A 19,090-nucleotide genomic window follows, 5' to 3' on the forward strand; every position below is an offset into this window, starting at 1 on the left:
AGCTTGTGCAAAGCGGGTATAAAAAGCTATTGGCTCTGGGAGAGTGGTATTTCCTTCGTGCCTTGTCAGGAGCAGGGACAAATCCCATCTAATGAGGGTGGCACTGCCATGTGGAAATAGGAAGGAGTGAAGCAAAAAGGGAAAATCTTTTTAACTCTGTGAGAAAGCTCCCTTTGGACAGGGTGTTTGAGAACTGGAAGTACAACCCATGGAGAGAGCTGACCCTGACTGAAGGGTCTTGAGATCTGAGGTTTGTTAATGACCTTTCGGCAGATTAATTGGTAAAACACCTTACTGGTATCCTAGAACACGAGTCACTCTTTTTAGAAACATCATTATTCATTTGCCAGTTGCTTAAAAAAATTATATAACCAACAATTCTGTGCCAAGATTGCTTTGGAATAGAGAAATGCTGTACTCTGGTGCCAAGAATCTCACAGACTAAACAGAACCCACTGGGAGCCCTTGCTCTAGATGGGAACTCGTGTTTATTTTAACATGTAAATAAATTGGATGAAAAATGGGTCTTTTCAAATTATTTTTTTTGTTGTTGTTATTGATGTGGGTCCCCAATGGGTGGTCTGCATGGAGAGGAATCTTTTGAAGAGAGCTTGAAAGGAAGCTGTGTCCATCTCCCAAGGCATTCCTCAGCAGCATGAAGGGAGCTCTTACATGATCCAGCTTTCATCTTCTTTTCTTTGTGATGCCCAATCTACTGTAGGCAGGGAAGAATTGGGTCTGTCTTTCCCAAAATTAATTGATTTGATTGTTTGCTCGAGCACAGAGCTACCCAAGGCTCACATCTGGATTGTGCAGTTTGTTAAGGGAAGAAATGGAAATGTTTTCTAGTTGATCAAGCTGTCATTTAGGAGTTAACAGCGTGTGTGTGTTGGAGAGGCAGCACACGTGCTTTGGAATGAATGGGCAGGGAAGGGGAAGGGGAGTGTGCAGCTCCACTCCAACACTCCAAAAATATTTGTTTTCATTGAAAATCCTGACACTTTGAATTGGTGTCCCAGCTGTTTTGAAACTGCATAACAGAAAGTTAGTGCAAATAGAATTTCATCCTTGTTTTCAGCTAGGAAAAAGTAAAATTTGCACTTGTTTTTTTAATTTTTGGGATTGAAACAAGAGAAGAAAATTATATATGTTTTAAAGCTAAAATAAAATACCAAGGGAGAGATCCCTTGGCTGCTTGCCTCTTCCACTGAAGGGGAAACTCTAGCTACCATTAGTGATATCTCAAGTCATATGTGGAAACCAGAATAAAAGCTCTTCTCTGCTCTTAGATCAGCAGCATATAGATCAAATGAGCTTGTGAGACCCTGGATTAACTCCAGCAAAGTCCATGCATTTTTCCTGCAGTATCTGAGCATTGATACTGGTTCTGTGTCATGCCAGAATAAGTCTTTGAAGACCAATTCCACTACTAAATAAAGTCACCTCACCAATTCTTCAGGAAATTATGTGCTCCTCATGAAAGAGAGCAAAATCTCAGTGCAAAACTGCAAGAATAACTATTAAAATTATAGTGCCTTATAAAATTTATTATAGGCCCTAAATAAAATCCCTTAGTGCTTGATTAGTTGGTGTCTCTGACTCCTTAGAGCCACTGTAAGTTGTGCTTTCCTGATTATATATCTTATATTGTGTTGTGATCTTCATCCCATAGGAGAAGAGATTAGACAGGAATCATTTCATCCTGTCTAAAAGAAACTCTTTTGCAGAGGAGCTCAACAGTTACTCAGCCATCCACACTGGCTTTGGGCAATGTTTTCAAACCATTGATCCCAGCAGTCTGGTAGGAAAGGATTTTTCTGGCAGCTGTCCTCTGCTTTTATGTTCTTAAGGGCTGGCTTGGGAGGTGCAGAAGGGCCTGAGGAAGAAAGTGGAATAGGGTTGTGTGCTTTGTGGAGGAGGAAGTGGGCTCCATACTCCTCTTTCATGGACCTTGGCTTCCCCAGGCGCGCCACAGCAGCTTCCTGATTTGGTGACAGGGATGGCAAAGCTGCCCCTCTGCAGGCAGTGTGGGAGGCGACCATGGCATGTGCAGGGTCCCACACTGCCTTGGCCCCTTCATCTCATGATGCAGGAGACACTCAGGTCCCTAGGCTGGCCACAGTGACTGCTCTTTGTAAATGCAGCTCCTTCTTTTGCAACACAAACACTCAGATGGGTTTTTTCAGCATGTTTGCATGAGCAACATAATGTTCCAGGAAGACTTTTAAGGAACTGCAGTTCAGAGCCAAATTCAGCAACTGCATTAGAAATGGGCAAGTCTTGTAAAGCCAAAAGAACCATGTTTGTATCCATTAGAGCAGAATTGGCTCTCAACATTGACAGAAACAGTTTGCCTTGTTAGCCAGAATTAACGACTGCTCTGATACATACCAGGTCATTTTGTTTGTCATCTCTGGAGTACTGAAAAGATCTCAAATGGCTTTAGCAAGATGACTGGTTGTCTGCTCCCTAGCAATAGGGCACAAATAATTTTAGTATAGAAATTGACTGTTGTTTTTTTTTTCCCCTAACCAAGACAACAAACAATATATCTTTGTGTGCACTATTCTAAAAATATCTCATCTCTGCAAATGTGTCTCTGATGTGGGAGGAGAATGCTTTCAGTTTGCTGCACTCTTTGTGTGAGGCAAGTGAATAAAAACTACCCAGCAAATGCTGAAAGGAAAATTATTTTGCTAACCTTGGAAGGGAAGAGGGAAGCAGATGGACTTGTGCCTTCAGGACAAGGCTCTTTTTTGGTCAGAGTGAGACAGAATCCACCTGCAGTTCTTAGTTACATGCTTCATACATAAAACACCCAGGGGAAGAGGTAATCCTGTTGGGTGCCATATTTAGTGGTTGTGTAATGTGGGAAAACCCAGTGTGTTCACTGCATCTCTGCTGGAGGTGCTCAAGAAGGGGTTGCCCAGATGTTGGTGAGGATAAGCATTAATTGAGCTGTATTTCGGGTTCTCAAAGAACATGAAAGTGGAAGCAGTGGTGAGACACAATCTTCTCCTTTTAGCTCCTAATGGTTCCCATCTGATGTGAAAGAAATCTTCCTGGGAAAGACCACAGGCTTGTGTCAAACTGGTCTTTGTTGAGTGGAAACCAGAGCTGTGGGAGGGGATGAGGGCACAGCTGAGGCTCAGTCAGGTGCACAGTGAGACACACAGCTCCAAGGTAAAATAAGCACAGCAGCTTGATCAGAGTCAGGGAGCATGACCTGTGTCCTAAATCCCAGGACAGCTTACCCTGCTCTCTCCTGGCTCGTGTGGCTCTGTCCTGCTGCCAAAGCTCTCCACATGCAGCAAAATGAAGAGTAGGTACAAATGGAAGGCAGAAATTTCATAGTGCCCTCGGTGCATCAGGCTTGGTTTGGTTGAAGATTGGGGAAATCAAACAGGAACAAGCTCCCTTACTGTGATAAGTCTGTTCTGAGGGCAAGAAAGATGCTTTGTTGAGCAGGAATCAGCAGGATGATCTCTGAGGTGCTTCCTCTGTGTATTTGTTCTGCCAGTGGAACATTTGCTTTATGTTACTGACAATAAAAACACAGTCTGTTGACTTTTCCAGATGTTGATTGTCCTGCTTTGAAGATTCTTCCTGTTGTTTTAGTTGTTTGTGTGTCTGAATGGTGGATTAGATGTACTGCTTGTTAAACAAATAATTAAACACTGAGAGCTTTGAAATCCAGTATGTTTAATTAATGAGCTTTGCTCACTTGCTGAAAAAGATGTGTACTTAAATCATAACAAAACAAGTATAGTTTTTTAAGTAGTGAGCTGTTATGACAATTTGAAGCATTTACTATTTCATTAATAATTTTTTCATTAAACCTTAAAAAATCACCAGGCAGAAAATCAAGGCTTCACAGAACATTTGCTGTGTTGCCTTGGGTATTGTGTCCCCCAAATTCTCCATCTATGTGCTTTCTCCAAACTCCTCCTTTGCGAAACCATGCTGCCTTATAGTCTGGAATTGGAGTTAATTATTACTTTTAAATCTTGCTGTACCTTGGACCAAGGTCTGTGGTGATGCCCTGTGGTGCTGGTGCTGTACAAGTGCTGAAAAAAAAAATAAAAAGAAATAGAAAGAAGCAGAGGAGTTTCAGTAGAGATTGTAAATACAGGCATCAGCTGCAATGCCTTGTGACACACTTCATTAACTGCTGCACTGGCTGCTAAAGCTGAAACACTCTGGAATATTGTATCTGCTATTGTATCTGCTGCATCTTGTGCTCTTAAGTTTTATCTCTAAGTCTGAATGCATTTTGTAAAGGGCAGAGAGGAAAGCAGAGGCAGGCAAGGGCTGCTGTCTCCCAGTCTGTGGGGTTTGGATACAAAATGAGCTGCTGAAGTGGTCCTTTGCCCTGGCACTGGGGTCTCAGGGTAGGCTGGGGCCGTCACAGTGAGGTGCCCACCTGAGCAAGCAGCTGCAGGCTCAGGGAGATCCTGGGGGAGGGTTTAGGCTGGCACATTGCACCTTGTGCTCCAGAGGAACCATCCACGTTTCTGCCACTGGCATCTCCCTGCTGTGGGCTCCGGACCCAGCATCATTCCTCTGTGTGGGTCACCTGCAGAGGGAAAGCATCCGTGAGCATTTTTAATTATGTGCTTTATTCCCTAAACCAGACAGCAAGCAGGACACAACTATGCCAATATTTGCTCTTACCAGCAGCATGACCTGTGGTAGGGTGAGAACAAAAAAAGGGTGAGGTAAGCTCCCCTTCCCACATGTGACAGTGTCTAACACCGGTGAGAGGTCCATTCCATCTCCAATTTTGGACAGAAAATAGAGGCAGAGGACATCAGGAATAAGACAAATCTTTCCAAAAGCTAATAAACACACAATAGCTTCTTTTCCAAAAGCCATTTGGGAGTTTGCTTCAAATGGACCTATCAGATTCCAACAAGCTTATTGATGAAGAAGGCAGTGAAAGAAGAGGACCTTCAGCCAGAGCTTGGCTGTGGGCTCTAACACAAATCCTTTTCTGCACACCACTGTCTGTGCTGTAAGGAGCTGCTGCCCACTGCTGTGGCAGTGCCAGTGCTAAAGCAGCAAATTCACCTTTTCTGGCCTACAACAGCCCTTTGGGAACTGACTCACATCATGCTCCAGCTTATTAAATCAAACTCTCCAGCTCCAAGCCTTGCCAATGATGGCCCCTCTGCTATCACTAAGAATTTCTTTCCAGTGTGGGGCTCTGAGGTACCAGAGCTGCTCCTCAGCTGTTTCTGGGAATCATTGAATTCGCAGTGGTGGCACTTCTCACCTTTAACCACTGAAAATTCCTGACACTCCTCTGTTAATACCATTGCAACTCAAAATGCGTCTGTGCTGAGAGAATGCTTAGCCTGGAATTCCTGACCTAACCCCTGGCTCTGCCTGTTCCTGACTCTCCCACTCTAAATTCTTGGAGTTACACCTCTAGAGAGGAAAACAGAAAGTATTGATGAATCCTGAGGAAGGAGTCAAGGCCTGCATTCCTCCTGATTGTTTCTACTATCAGCTGCCAGGGGAGAACATCTCATCCTACAGAGGTGGTGTTCTCACTGCAATAAAAATGGATCCAAACCATCCCCTTCCCCCAAAGCTGGAAACACAAAAATATCTGAAAGGCCAAGATACAAATTCTTCCTGAAAAATTACTGTTCCCTAGGCAGATTTCTCCTGTCCTTTTTGTTTTATGGCTTTTCCATAATAGATAGGGGGCAAAGGCTGAAAAAACAACATGGTGCATAATTTCTGCTTTCCCATGACTGTAAGCTTTAAGGAGCTGCCCTGAAATTGGTGAATTTACAGCACCATAGCCAAGCTCAACATTTGACCTGCATTCCCATCACCTCATTTTCCATAGCAAAATGTTCCTGCAGAAGGTCAGAGGGTCAATTCAGTCCTCAGCTGAGCACCCAGGGCCAGGCTCCACGTTTGTCAGGAGGGTTGAGCACTTGGAAAGAGAAATAAATATGCATGGTGTGTGGCTTCTGTAAAATTCAGTGTTTATAACAAAACCAGAGCAGGTATCAGAGGGTGGGCAGGGTGTGGGGACACTCACCATGCCCAGGGTGCCCCTGAGGGCTGAGGCACCCCACACTGAGCAGGGACAGGTACTGCCAAGCTCTCCTCTCTGCCTAATATTCTGCTTTACTGCATTTAAGGATGGATTTCTTCAGCTCTGATGGATTTATTCAGCTTGTCCCACAGCCCCAGCAAAAAAGCATCATGCTGGTGGAGATCCAGCCCAGGTCCCCTCATCAGGCTGAGTCTGCCCAGCAAGCCCAGAGCTCATTCCTTCAGGCAGTTCCTATCTGGCTTTTAATGAAGGGAAAGGAGTGTCAAGTTGGACTGGTTTTTATTTACATGTTTTTCAGGATATCTCCAATCTGAACAGGACGTAACCTTTCTTTGAGGCGTGTGAGCCAATGTCAGCTGAAGAGCCTGGCTGCTTTGGAGTGGTTTTCAAAAGCAAGCCCCACAGCATGAGAGAATGTGGGATTTGAGGAATGAAGGGACTTGTAGAAGTATATATTTCCAGGGTCACAGGATCTGTTATGCTGGCAGAGTCATATTTACATGGTTATAACTGACTCCCCAGAGACTTCACACCCTCAAATACTCCATCCCTGAACTCTCAGCTTTGTCTCCCTGTGCAGGCAGTCAGTATTATTTTATCCAGAGAGATGTGTAGTTCTGGAGGATCTATAATCATAGGTGGAACCACGCTCTGAAGTCATGCTCTCTGACAGGACTGACTGAATTGTTTGTTGTTCTTGACTCCAGGGGCAGAGCCACAGTCTGAGCATGCTCATGCTGAAAAATAGAGGGAAGAATTAAAAAACTGTGTGACATATTGGACCAGATGATCACGCCTTTATTTGGATTTTGTTTGGGCAAAGTATGTTAATTTGCAGAGGTGTGTTTGGTTGGAAATGGATGCTTAAACCTCCTGATTCTAGATTTGCAACTTGAAAATATGTGGTTTGGATTCTCACTTTTAAAGGCTTGTGGAAAGGGTGCCTGCAGTCAGGTCAGTACACACAACCTGAAATGATCACTGAGCCACTGCTCAAACACAGCACTAGCAGTGAACCACACCGGCTGGGTGTGAAGACAGATAGATGGGAAACAATTTAAAAGCTTTTGGGTGCTGTGGGGACGTGCACCAGCAGTCACAGCTCTGTGCACTGCACCTCACACTGCCCAGCTGAAACCTGTGGGGATCTGGGATGAGGAGCTCATGGAGCTGGGATTCTTGGACACTTCTCTGTTGTCACCCTTGGTGTTGTGTCACTTGGTTAGTGACACAGTCACTGGTTAGTCCAAGTTGCTAGGGGAAGGTGGATCCACTCCTCTTGCACCCACTGTTTTGCCACTGGCATTGTGGAATCACTACAGCAGCTTAAATCCCAGCAAAACCCAAAGATAATAACTTTACATCAGGGATGAACATGACCTTTCATTCTTAATGGCTCTAAAGGCAAAAGATCAGAGAAAAACATGTCAATATTCCTGACTGTATCAATGTTTGGTTGTGCAAATATCTTTCATCTAATATAAGGGGTCTTAGTTCCTCACCCTGAAGTTTGTCAGCTGGGAAATTCAAACTTGCAATATACTCACTCACTGGGGGAACAAGTTTGGTTTCTTGGAGGGGAAGAACAGAAAATAGTAAAATAAAAGACCATGAGCTAGCAATGCCCCCTGGCTAACCTTGTGCAAGGGGCAGGGAGGGTTTTAAAGCAAAGACTTGCATGGCTTTCCTGTCCCACATGTGCAGACAAACTGCTGCTCAGGCTTTGTGCCATCTGAGTGGGGAACAGGAGTTTGGTATTTAAAACCTGGGTTAAAAGGGGGGTTCATTAAATTATTAATTTAAAAAATGGAAAAATTTGAAGAGGAATTTGTCACAGCATTGCACAGGTATTTCTTGGATTCCACAATCATTGCTTTGACTGTTACAAGCCGTGTCACTGTTACATGGTAGGAGCAGGGGAAATTCTTCACAGGGAGAGCCAAGGAGGCTTTCCAGACCTCCCTCAGTCTCATCCAAAAATAGGCCAAGGGCTCCCAGTTCCAGAGCAGGAGTCATGGCCCACTGACAGCCTGGCCACGGGGGTTTGCTGTCTCTGCTTGCACAGCTGCCTGAGACTGCAGAGAAGGAGAGACTGCAAGCAAGTGGAGGCAAGCACTGGAGAAAATAAAAAACTGAAGTGCAGACCGCTGTTAGGGAAAATGTTCCTCTCTCTGGACTGTTCAACTCACATTAACCTGCTACATTTGGAGTTAAATAGTAGGCAGATAACACATTTGAGGACCATAAAGTGAGTGGACTGAATGTGTATAAAAAGTGTAATAACCTCACTTTCCATCTGTAATAAAAACCAGTTTAAAGTCAATAGCTCCTCTAGCCACACACATGGTTTCACTTCTGGAGATTATCATGACTTGTATTTTAATTTGCTCTTGGATTTGTTTCTCGCCACTGATCCATGGAGGATGCTTGCTGCACCATATTTTGGCAGGAATTGGAGTGTGTGCATGGAAAGCAGAACTGGTAAAATGTTATTTATAATTGATCAGCATGGTGTGTATGGGTTTTTATGGCAGCTAGGGTGGCTGATTGCAGCCTGCACTGCCAAAAGACCCAGCCATGGAGATCACCTGACAAAAAAACAAGTTTGGGGCTCAGTTTCTCCTAGATGGAGTGAATTTAGTCCAGATTTTTATTAGAAGTTCTGCCTAATTTGCAAGGTGATTTTTTTGGGTGGCTTACAAGAAAGTTGAGAGCTACTGATTCCCACTGTTATGACCACTGCCAGCAGATGTGACTGACTACCTTTGTGGCTGTGTCAGTGGTGCTTTTCTTTGCTGATCACTGCAAGGGGAACCATCCAGCATGTCAACAATTATCAGCTTCACCTCCTTTAACAAGCCATTGTCCCTTTGTGTCTATAAATGTGCCTCAGTGCCCACTGGAGAAGGCCTAAGCAGACACCCAGCAGGAGGGAGATGTTTAACACCCCCTATGCCCTGACCTACATGAGTGGGGTGTGTTTTCCCCTTCACAATTTTCCTTAACAACCTGCATGGAACAGAAACAAGCAAAGGGCTGTTTCTAAGGGCAAATCCTATTTGTGATAGGCAATAACATGCATGTGCGGTCAGGTAAGCATGCAAACTGCTTCCCCAAGGTGGGATTAATTTCAAGCCTTTGCAAGCTCAAAATTGCCTGGGGCTGTGTTGGTGGTGATGCTGGCTCCACCTCTGCCAGGGATGCCACTGTTCCCATGGCAACTCACCAGCTCCCATTTTAATCTTCCCCTTCCCTTCCATGAGGCAAGATAATTCCCAGACACAGAGCGAGGAAACAGTGTCCAGGTGTGGTACAGCTGGCATTAACACTTGTTTAAGGGGAGGATGCCACTGGATACTTGCCCACTGCAGGCTGATGCAACCTCCATCACTTGACCCCTTACCTCACACAGAGGTTTCCAGCCCACCCAGCACTGCAGGGTATCATGAGAAAAAGCAGGACTGTGAAGTTTATGCTCTTTCGGGCCCTGGAAAGGCTGTGTCCATGGTCCATTAAGTTTATAGCAACTGTATCTAGTCCAGAATCTTTCTGGTTTTGGCCAAGATGCTACACAGCAGTTACAGCTGTTCAGTGAGCCTCCAGACCCACGATCCCTGAGGCAATTCCCCATTTCCCAGGATGCAGTGACCCTGGGATCAGCAAGGCAAGACAGCCCTTCCCCACCCTGGTGGTGGAGGTTGCCAGAACTAAATTGGTACTCCTAGTTTTGAAGAACAGATAGAAACATGGGGGAATAGAAGTCCAAATTTAAAGGCCCCTTGCAATCCCTTAACATTCTATGATTCTATGATGTTTTTTTAGAAGTCAGGTCTTGGACAATATGTCACTTGACAGGTCTGTGCAGTTTCCTTTGCATTTCTGCAGCACTTTTTCTGTTGAGAGATGACTGCAGGAGAAGGTCAAGTTAGGACAGGAACAGTCCAACAGGTTTATTTCTGCCAGGTCCTTTCTTGACTGTACCCAGTGCTTCCAGTGACTTATCTGTGTGCTCTGTGTGCTCTGTGTGCTCTGCTTCTCCCCTGCAGTTGGCCACGGGCAGAGCGAGGGTGATCGGATGGTTGTCTCGGATTTCCACGTCTTCATCAGGGACAGCTTGCAGCACATTGATCTCATGAAGAAGGAGCACCCCAAACTGCCTGTTCTCATCCTGGGGCACTCCATGGTAAGCACCATCCCCTACCCATCACAGCAGCACCCAGGACATGTGTCACAGCCTGGTGGCACTCATGGGGATGGCAGGAAATAACTCCACAGCAGGAAAACAAAACTGCAAAGAACCTTCCCTTCCACTTCATTCACTGATTGATTTGCCAGCATGCTACAGCCCTGAGATCTGCCTTGAGTAAAGACAGTCCTTAACTTTGCACCCCCACCATGGCCCTAATTAGCCATTTGCAAGGAGGAGCCTGCTTTCTAACATGACCATTCACTCCCGTGGTAAGGCTCACCAGCTCCCTGCAGCATCAGGTTTCCCCTTTTCTTTTAACCAGTAACCAGGAGGTTAAGCCCTCCAAGGCTTTGTGAGCAGCATGGGGATGAAGCATAAAAATACCCTGTAGCCTTATTCTGTTAAACAACCTAACAGGAAAATGTACCAGGGATTAAGGCTGCAAAAACAAAGGCACTGATTTGGTGAACAGATCTGAAGCCTGATTCTGACAGCACGGGCCAAATCCCTTTATTCAAGCTAACAGTATTCCCACTGATGTCATTGATCTGCCCTCCCTGCCTTCCCAGAGGAGAGGAAAATGAATGAGTACTTTGGGATTCAGCCCATGCTCAGATAAAGAAGTGCTCTGGCATAAGAAGGCATGGCATGCTCTGAAGGGCTCTCGTGCTCCAAAGCCACCGTGTAACAAGGAGCAATTTCCCAGTGAAGCCTTTGAGATCCTTCTTGCTGCTGCTCCATTTAACAAGCCCCTGGTTCTCCAGAAGGGTGGAAGTTCACCAAGTATTTCCCTTAGCAACTAATCCTCTGCAAACTTTCCCAAGCAAACCCACGGGATCCCTTCCATCAGCACCCCTCGCCATCAGCCTGTCCTCGTGCAGGATGGCTCAGCCTGGCTCTCATTTAGCTCCAGACCATGGCTGGGTGTTTGCTGCCAGGCCCTTGTGGGACACTGAGGAGGAGAATATTTAATTCCCATTAATTAGTGAAGATTTTCACATGCCAGTGGCAGCACTGCTGTTGCCCAGGTTACCAGTGGCACAGCACGGAGCAAGCCCGGCTTCAGGGCACCTTCCCCATGCAGCACCAGACTGTCAGGCTGATAAAACTCAACTTATTTTTCAAGTCCCTCCTGAACTACCACTTCAGATATTTTCTTCCTCTCAGTCCTTTAAAGTAAGGAGGACACAAGACATCCTGGGGAGCTGATGGACATTGCATGGAGAGTTTAGTTGCGTGACGTGAGGGTTTGTAGCATGAGAACAGAAACCAGATCTCTTCTCCCCCACAAAGCCAGACACTTCCAGTCTCACTTCCACTCCTCCAGCCTCCCTTGCTGACCCACTGCACTCTCAGTGGGGCAGAAGTAATTGCTTGCTTGGACTAAACCCCTTCCAGTAACAGGATTACTATACAAACAAGATGTTGGCACCTGTATTAAGCTGTGGGCTGTTATTTTGCATTGCAGGGGGGAGCCATCTCCATTCTGACAGCCAGTGAGCGGCCCAGCGAGTTTTCAGGCATGCTGTTGATCTCTCCTTTAGTGGTAGCCAGCCCAGAAGTCGCCACTCCCATCAAGGTAAGAGCAAACCCCATTGCACATGGTCACCTTGCTCTTCTGCACCAGGAAAAGTGTTAACACCTCTGGCCCTGAAATGCAAAACCCTCCTGGGATCTGTGCCACCCTGATGCCAGTCAATACTTTTCTTCTAAGTGCCTCCCCCGTATTTCCACCTACTTTTCAGAGGGGAAGTGAATCCTGAACCTGTCCAGAAAAACCTGTTTAAGCAAGAGTTGGGTACTGGTGGTAGCAGACTGTGCTTTCTTCACCTCACCCCGCGGCAGCCCACACAATGCTGTCCTTTCCCTTCCTCTCCTACAGCTTTCTTCCTGACTCATGCAGAGTCTGGTATGGTTGCAACACAGGCTGCTGGCTAAGTCAGGCCAGGGTTATTTTTGGCATTTGGGGGATGACCAATTTCTGAACAGAACTAGAGCTCCTCAGTCCCAGAAATCCTTTATGAGCCTCAAAAGAGGCTCCCAGCTGAAGCATCAGTGCCCCAGCTGCATCCCATTTGGCCTGGTACCATGACTGGTTCTTGTCCAGACCATCTCTTTTGGTTTGCATTTTGGCTTTATCCCCCTCCCATCTCCATCTGCCCTCCAGAGCTGTTTCTGATCCACAGTTGCATTGCCCAGTTTGCCCTTCCCCAGGGAAGCTCTGCAAAGCAACTGAGCCTCAGTTCTCTCCTCCTTTTTGCATTCTAAAAAGAATAAACAGCAATCCTAAAAGAAGCTGCAAGCAAAGGGAAGCAGCAGCTAAACCAGCACGAAGGACAGAGCCTCTCATTCCCACAGGACTCCTTCCTTTATCCTCTCTCCTTAGACACTTCTCCTAGGGCTAGCTTCTTGTTTTAATTTACTTCTAAGCTATTTCTCCTTTTTTTTTTTTCCTCTGTGAGGAAGCAGACAGATTGCCTCAGCTTTCAGTATAATCCTGTCCCACTTTCTGCTGTCGCCAAAGCCATCTACAGACCTCACAAATCATTACAGGCACCAAAGGGTGCTCCCTAATTACCTTTTTTCCACTGAAAAAAAATGCATTAAGACCTCTAGCCTTAAGATGCAGAACCCTGCTGAGATCTGCACCACCTGGATGCCAGTCAATATTTTCCTTCTAAGTGCTTTCCCATAGTCCTAGCTAATTTTAAGAGTAGAAGTGAATCCTGAAGTAATCCAGCCCAAATAAACTTATTTAAATAGTAGCCAGGATACCAAAGTCTGACTTTAGGAGGCTAGTTACTGATTCTTCATGTGAGGCTACATCTGGCATAAGTGTCCTGTGAGCACCAGTGGCCCTGCTTTTCTTATCTGGGAAAGCAAAAAAGAATAACTATTAAGAAAAAATAATAAATGGTCTGAATATGAAAGAGACTGTTATCATTTTCTTTCTAATCAAGAGAAATAGAGAACAATTTTTGTAGCTTTACCTTTTGCTGGATGCTAAACCCTTTCTGAACAAGGACTCACCAGGTCTGTGGGAACTGGCATTACTGCAGTCTGGTTTGTTGCAGATCTGTACCAGGTGTTGCTTTATTTCTGTGTAAGAAATAAATGCAATGATGCATTGCTTAGGTAGGAAATCCTATTCTCTAACTGGTGTATTTTGGAGGTTTTTATATGATCTCTTTCCTAGAAAGTCTCTCACATGCAGTAGTACAAAAGCACAGTCGGTTTCTTTCTCTTTCAAATCTATTGCATCTCAACACTGATAAAAAATTAATTATTCCTGAAATAGCTCTGTTCTGTCACACTCAGTTGAAATCATTTTGGGAGTTGAAAAGGTATTTGCAAGAGGAAGGATTGAAAACAAGCAGAGTATTCCTGCATAAGCCACATTTTCTCATAAAGCTGTGTGGCTTTTTCCCTCTGAGAGTCAAAAAACATTTCATGGTGATTGTGCTTCTGAGGAACAAAGGCTTAGTTTTCCCTTGGAACTGGTACGACTTCTGAGCCCTGGGCCATTTCCCAAGGACCGCTGCATTCATCCCTTTGCTGGGGAAGTTTCCAGCTGAGCAAGAATTTACCTTGGCCTGAACAAATGAGGGCTCAAGACAACAATAACAGCGAGCCAGATGACACACTGGGTCCTTCAGACCCTCTCAGAAATACCTTCCCTGGCTGCTGAGCCAGCCCTGGGAGCAGTAGAGGCACAGCACATTGCAGGCTCTGTGCAGGAAGATCAAATGCTGCTCTTTGCAGAAACTATTTCATCAGTGCCCTATAAATCCTGTGTCCTGATGGAAGCATCCAGTTGCAAATCCAGTTTTGTGAGAGGGATCTTGCTGCCTTCCCCCTTTTCTTCTCAAGTGACCTGGACAAAATTCAGCTCTGAGTCTTTGCAGTTTCAAAGGCTGCAGAGACAGGAGTCACAGATGCTGGCAAGGGGCAGAGCAGGGGTGAAAGAGCATCTCCCTCTACATTTCTGCTACTGAATGCTTTGAAATCAGGTGGGCAGGACATCCCCTTAGGAAATATTCCCTGGTGTTTAATCCTGTACTGACCCTCAGCCTATTGTTTAAGGACTCACTACACGATATTGTCTCTTTAGCTTTTGTGTTTTCACCTCTTGCTGATCTTTTGCTTTCTAACCTGACTGGACATCACATTGCTCACTGTCTTCCAGTCTGAATCTGCACCCAGTAACACTGCAAAGGACTTTTCCTAAGGTGTAATCAAACGGAAAGAAAATGCTATATTGATTTTTATTGTTGTTGTTGTTGCTTTATTCCTTTATTTTGTTTAGTTTAGCAGAGATGATAATCATCAGGTTCAGAGTCATAATCTTGCCTAGGATACCTGAAGGTGCATAGCTTAAATCACCACTGCCTGGAGTTAACACGGAATGAGGGAAACCCCATTCCTTCTTGGATAATCATAAGCTCATACCTGCAAAGTAAAACTTAACTTTGCTGGCACAATGTCATAGCCAGTGAGGGGCTCAGGGTACTGGCAGTGACACTGCTCCTGCTCGTGTCTACACCAAGGTACACACGTGTTACCAAACCTGCTATGAGTCTTTACTGCTTTTCCCTCCTCAATGACTTTGACTTCAACCTTGTGTTATTCCCCTAATATCATAATTAATCTGTCATGTGTCATCTGTGATCCGAAGTGCCAGGGAGTACTTCAGAAATGATTAGGTATCTGCAGAAACAGAGGGCATAGGGACAGCCTACCTCCAAGTGTTAGCTGTGAACACCACAGCTCCACAAACCAGACCAATGAACACTCACTGTGCATTTTCTCACTTAAGCAGCGATCACTTAATTAAAGACAGCTATCAAAGATCAGAGAACTCTGATATCAATGTGCTTGTAGTGCTATTGAAATAAAAGATGTTACCCTTTCTTCTAGCAGCAGTTTCCAGCCCGGGCTGCTCAGTGCTTTTGTGTGTGGTTCCCAGGAGACGTGTGAGCAATGGATTCCCTTAGCCAATGCATGCACACTTGGCTGTTGTTTATTTACAGGTTCCCTGGAGAATATGCTTATCAAAATGAGTGCAGCCTAGGCAACTGCTGCAAATGGCACCCAGCATCACTTATGCACTGCAGCCTGAGAGCAGAGCTGTGGCAGCAAGGAAAGGGAAGGAAAATACCGAAACCCAGCCCTCTAAGAGCTGGAAACGACCTTTTCCTATCAAAGCACTTAACTGAGGCCTTTCAGAAATTAACTGAAGAATGAGGAAAAGCCCCAGCACAATGAAGTTGTGCTGCTGCATGTGGACGGACAGCTGACGGCATTTCAGTCTAGCACACCCACTCCCTGCTCCCAGGAGCAGTTTAAACACTTTCCTCGTTAAGAGAAATGGTTTAAATATAGGACAGATCTTTCTCTAGAGTTAGTTGACAATTCTCAACTGTTTAACTCCTGTGCTGATTTCCATCATCTCAGGATTTGGGATTCTATGTTCCCTCTCTTCCTCTAACTGGCTCTTTGTTTCCTTTCCTCTCCCACAGGTTTTTGCAGCAAAAGTGCTGAACTTTGTGCTCCCAAACCTCTCACTGGGGTCCATAGATCCAAGTGCAATTTCCCGGAACAAGAAAGAGGTGAGAACCTTAATGCCATTTTAATTCACTGTATAGTTGGCATCTTGTCCCAGTCTTGCAATTTTTCTTTTAGAAATGTTTTAGAAATGTTTAGCAAATGTTTTGCTAAATCAGGAGGGCAGAATCTGTGCTGGTGCAGAAAGGTGACATGTCTCTGAAGCCAGTGGAACTGGCTGCTCACAGAAGGCTGTGGGGAACCAGCTGCTCCCCCCTGCCTTGCACCCACAGCTGCTCTGGGTACCAGACATGGCAGAGAGCTACAGCTGCAGGGGGAAGCACGTGGGAGCCACATCTTCGCTGCACCACCACCACTCATGACAGCAGCACAACCCAGCTCAGGTAGCAAACACACTGCTAAAGTCAACTTTTCCACCCCTGGTCCTTGCAGTGAAATCATGCAAAACCTCACAGTCCTGGGAATTTGTTTTGCTGCTTCCAAACCAGGATCACATCATGCCAGATGCATTCAAGCAGAGGACAAGAGCATGCTTGAACCAAAGAACTTGTTCCAAGGTCTCCTGGACCACACTCTGACTCTGCTACAGCCTTTCCAAACAAATTATATCTCCATGCTGCACCCAAGAATAATACTTTAGGGAATTGAAGCAACTGTTGTAACAACACAGCTCCAGCCTCACCACTGTGAATGTGCATGGAACTGTCCTGGGTTGAGTTTTTACAGTGCCACAACAGCCTGGGACTGTCTCACTCCCACCCACTCCTGGTGATAACCATGTCAGCCTGTCCGTGCCATCCCTGCACTAACAGGTGTAGCTGCAACTGCTGCAACACCACCAAATGAGGGTTTTTCTTTCTCACCACTGTGGGAGGAGTGAAAGGAGATAATCACAAACTATAAGTGAATGAAGGTGCTTAGGCTAGACCCAGAACTTAGTGCATTTCAGAAAGCACCATTTTTTCTTGAATTATAGGAAATGGCACTCAAGGGTGTCTGAAGAGCTTTGCTGGTGCAAAGTGGTGACTTGTTCCTGTGCTCCCATGCTCACATCTCACTGGCAGATGCTGTAATTTTCCCTGCTGTTCATGCAATGGTTCATACTTTAACTAGGAATTAATAAATTGCCTTTCTCTGGAAGGGCAGCTTGACCAGCATTAGAATTGAAGCTGAAAGGATCAGGGGCAAAGACAGTGCCAGCACCTGTGTGAGTGCATTTGGCCTCAGCATATCCCACATCTTTGGCTCACCTATTCAGAAAACTGGAAAGCAAAGAGTTTCCCAGAATAGCCTCAAGGCTCAGGGTTGTTTCTTGGCACTGCCAGAGGGGTTTTTGTTCCAATGACTTTCAGTTCACTTATCCTTGAATAGAGCATAAGATTTCACTGTGTTCAGGTGGAAAGATCCAAGGAGCTGAGGAAAAGAAGACAGGACCAGTGTGGAGTGAGATCATGTGCATCCGCTGATGCACCATGTGACATATGCTCCAAAGCACCAGATGAGGCTGCACAAAATCTATGCCTGGGAAGAAGGCTGAACTCCAATCTAGCTGTAGAAACCTGTTCCTAATTGCATTCAGCTGCCATAACTCGTTGCATATAATTCAGAGAAAAGGTTTAAACTAGACAATCAATTCTCTAAAACGGCACAGAGCAAAGTTTTCACATCTACATTTGTATTTAGAGGATAAAAGCAATCAGTGCTTTGGAGGGGAGAGGGATTGGAGAGCTTTATTCCCTACCTGAAGAGTGAGCATGTCTGTGACTTGTGGGTCTTTACCTGCCTCTGCTCTGACTTGTTATGTGACTCCTGAACTCTGCTGCAGCTGCATTTAAAGGATGTTTTCAATTTAAAACATTTAAAGATATTTTAAATACACTTCCAAGAGCTGGAAGATGCAACTGCTGCACTCGATAGCTTTGTAGGAGAAAAGTGATGATGTAGGGACATCCTGAATAATAATAATGCATTTAGGGAAGTGTCAGAGAGCTCCTGAAATTGGCACACAGCATTGACTGAGCACTTCCGTGTTGTGGCGATGGTAGGAGTCCCCACAGCAACCACTGGACATAGTTTATCATAATTGCAATTGTGTTGTCTTTCTAACCACGTATTTGCTGCTGCTTGGTCTGTTCTGTGATGCTTCAAGTCTCTAAAGGTTCCTTGGAGCGTTGTTTTGCTGTGCCCTCTCCCTCTCCATGGAGCAAGGGGAGAGCCTTTTGCAGTGGATAAAGGTGTAGCTCTGCTTCATCAGAGCCTGCCCATAATGGAGATGTTTTCCAAATGAGACTCCCTGTGTGCTGTGCTGCCTTCTCACCTGCCCCTGAGCACACAGGTGACAGAGCAGCTGGGGTAGTGATGTAAAGCACTTTCCTGACCCCCTTCAGACACCAGGATCTGAGGGCCCAGGCACAGCATTTTGGTCCTCTGCCTGCCTCTAAGCACACCCCACCCTCCTTTTGGATTCAAGACACTCAAATTAAAGCACACAATGTGCAGGAAACATCCATTATTTATATCTTACACATACTCTCCTGCCAGACCAGCTTTCTATTCACTAGAAATATTTTTGGGACAACATCCAAGAATTTCCTAATGAGTTTGTGTTCCCAGAAAGCTGTCTTCAGGCTATGGGGACTGAAATATGGAATGATGCAGAGATGTTTGTTTGATGTTTGCTGTACCAAACACAAGAGAGAAAAAAGAGAGCAAGAAGCAACCTTAAAAACCAGTCCTGTTATTCCAAAGAGGAATGACATCACAGTGACAGGAGCCTCTTTACCCCTGTAATCTTTGTTAGCTGCTGTTGATTTAGTGGAATGGTCCCCTGATTCAAGCCTTATTCCTGCCAAGTCCACATGGGATGGGGCTGCAAGAGGAGATGCAGACCTCTAAACAGGTCAATGCAATGCAGCAACCTGAGGGTTGCTTCTGTATTGGAATTACATAAAGATAAAAACAGCTGTTGAGAGGGACCCTGGAGAGCCTTTGCCTGGCAGTGTCTGGAGCAGTCACAGCTCTCCTGGGATCACCTTCTGTTCTTGCCCCTATCTCAGAGCTTGGTGCAGCAACAACAGTTCAGGGCTTGCAGGGTTTGCAGATTGTAGCCTGCAAAACATGAAGCCCATTCCCTTCTTTCCTCCCTCCCCAGAGAGCTGCTGCTTGGCACTCACCCCATCACTGAGCATTAGTCTGACAGGGATTCCTGTTCACTGACTATGAACAGGATACTGCCCCTGCACTCCTGATCATTTTGAGCT

The 19,090-nt window shown here is 45.5% G+C and overlaps 1 protein-coding gene across 3 annotated transcripts in view; it reads left to right on the forward strand.

Annotated features, from left to right (window-relative positions):
* The window catches only part of MGLL (monoglyceride lipase), a 102,712-nt gene that overhangs the window by 75,773 nt on the left and 7,849 nt on the right, over nucleotides 1-19,090 (forward strand). For all 3 annotated transcript variants that reach the window (XM_063164776.1, XM_063164775.1, XM_063164777.1), the window contains 3 exons: nucleotides 10,123-10,259; nucleotides 11,734-11,844; nucleotides 15,785-15,874. In XM_063164776.1, the coding sequence (XP_063020846.1) occupies nucleotides 10,123-10,259; nucleotides 11,734-11,844; nucleotides 15,785-15,874 (338 nt within the window). The remainder of the gene's footprint in view (nucleotides 1-10,122; nucleotides 10,260-11,733; nucleotides 11,845-15,784; nucleotides 15,875-19,090) is intronic.

The sequence above is a fragment of the Melospiza melodia genome, chromosome 10 (genome assembly GCF_035770615.1).
Source record: "Melospiza melodia melodia isolate bMelMel2 chromosome 10, bMelMel2.pri, whole genome shotgun sequence".
Taxonomy (NCBI): Eukaryota; Metazoa; Chordata; class Aves; order Passeriformes; family Passerellidae; genus Melospiza; species Melospiza melodia.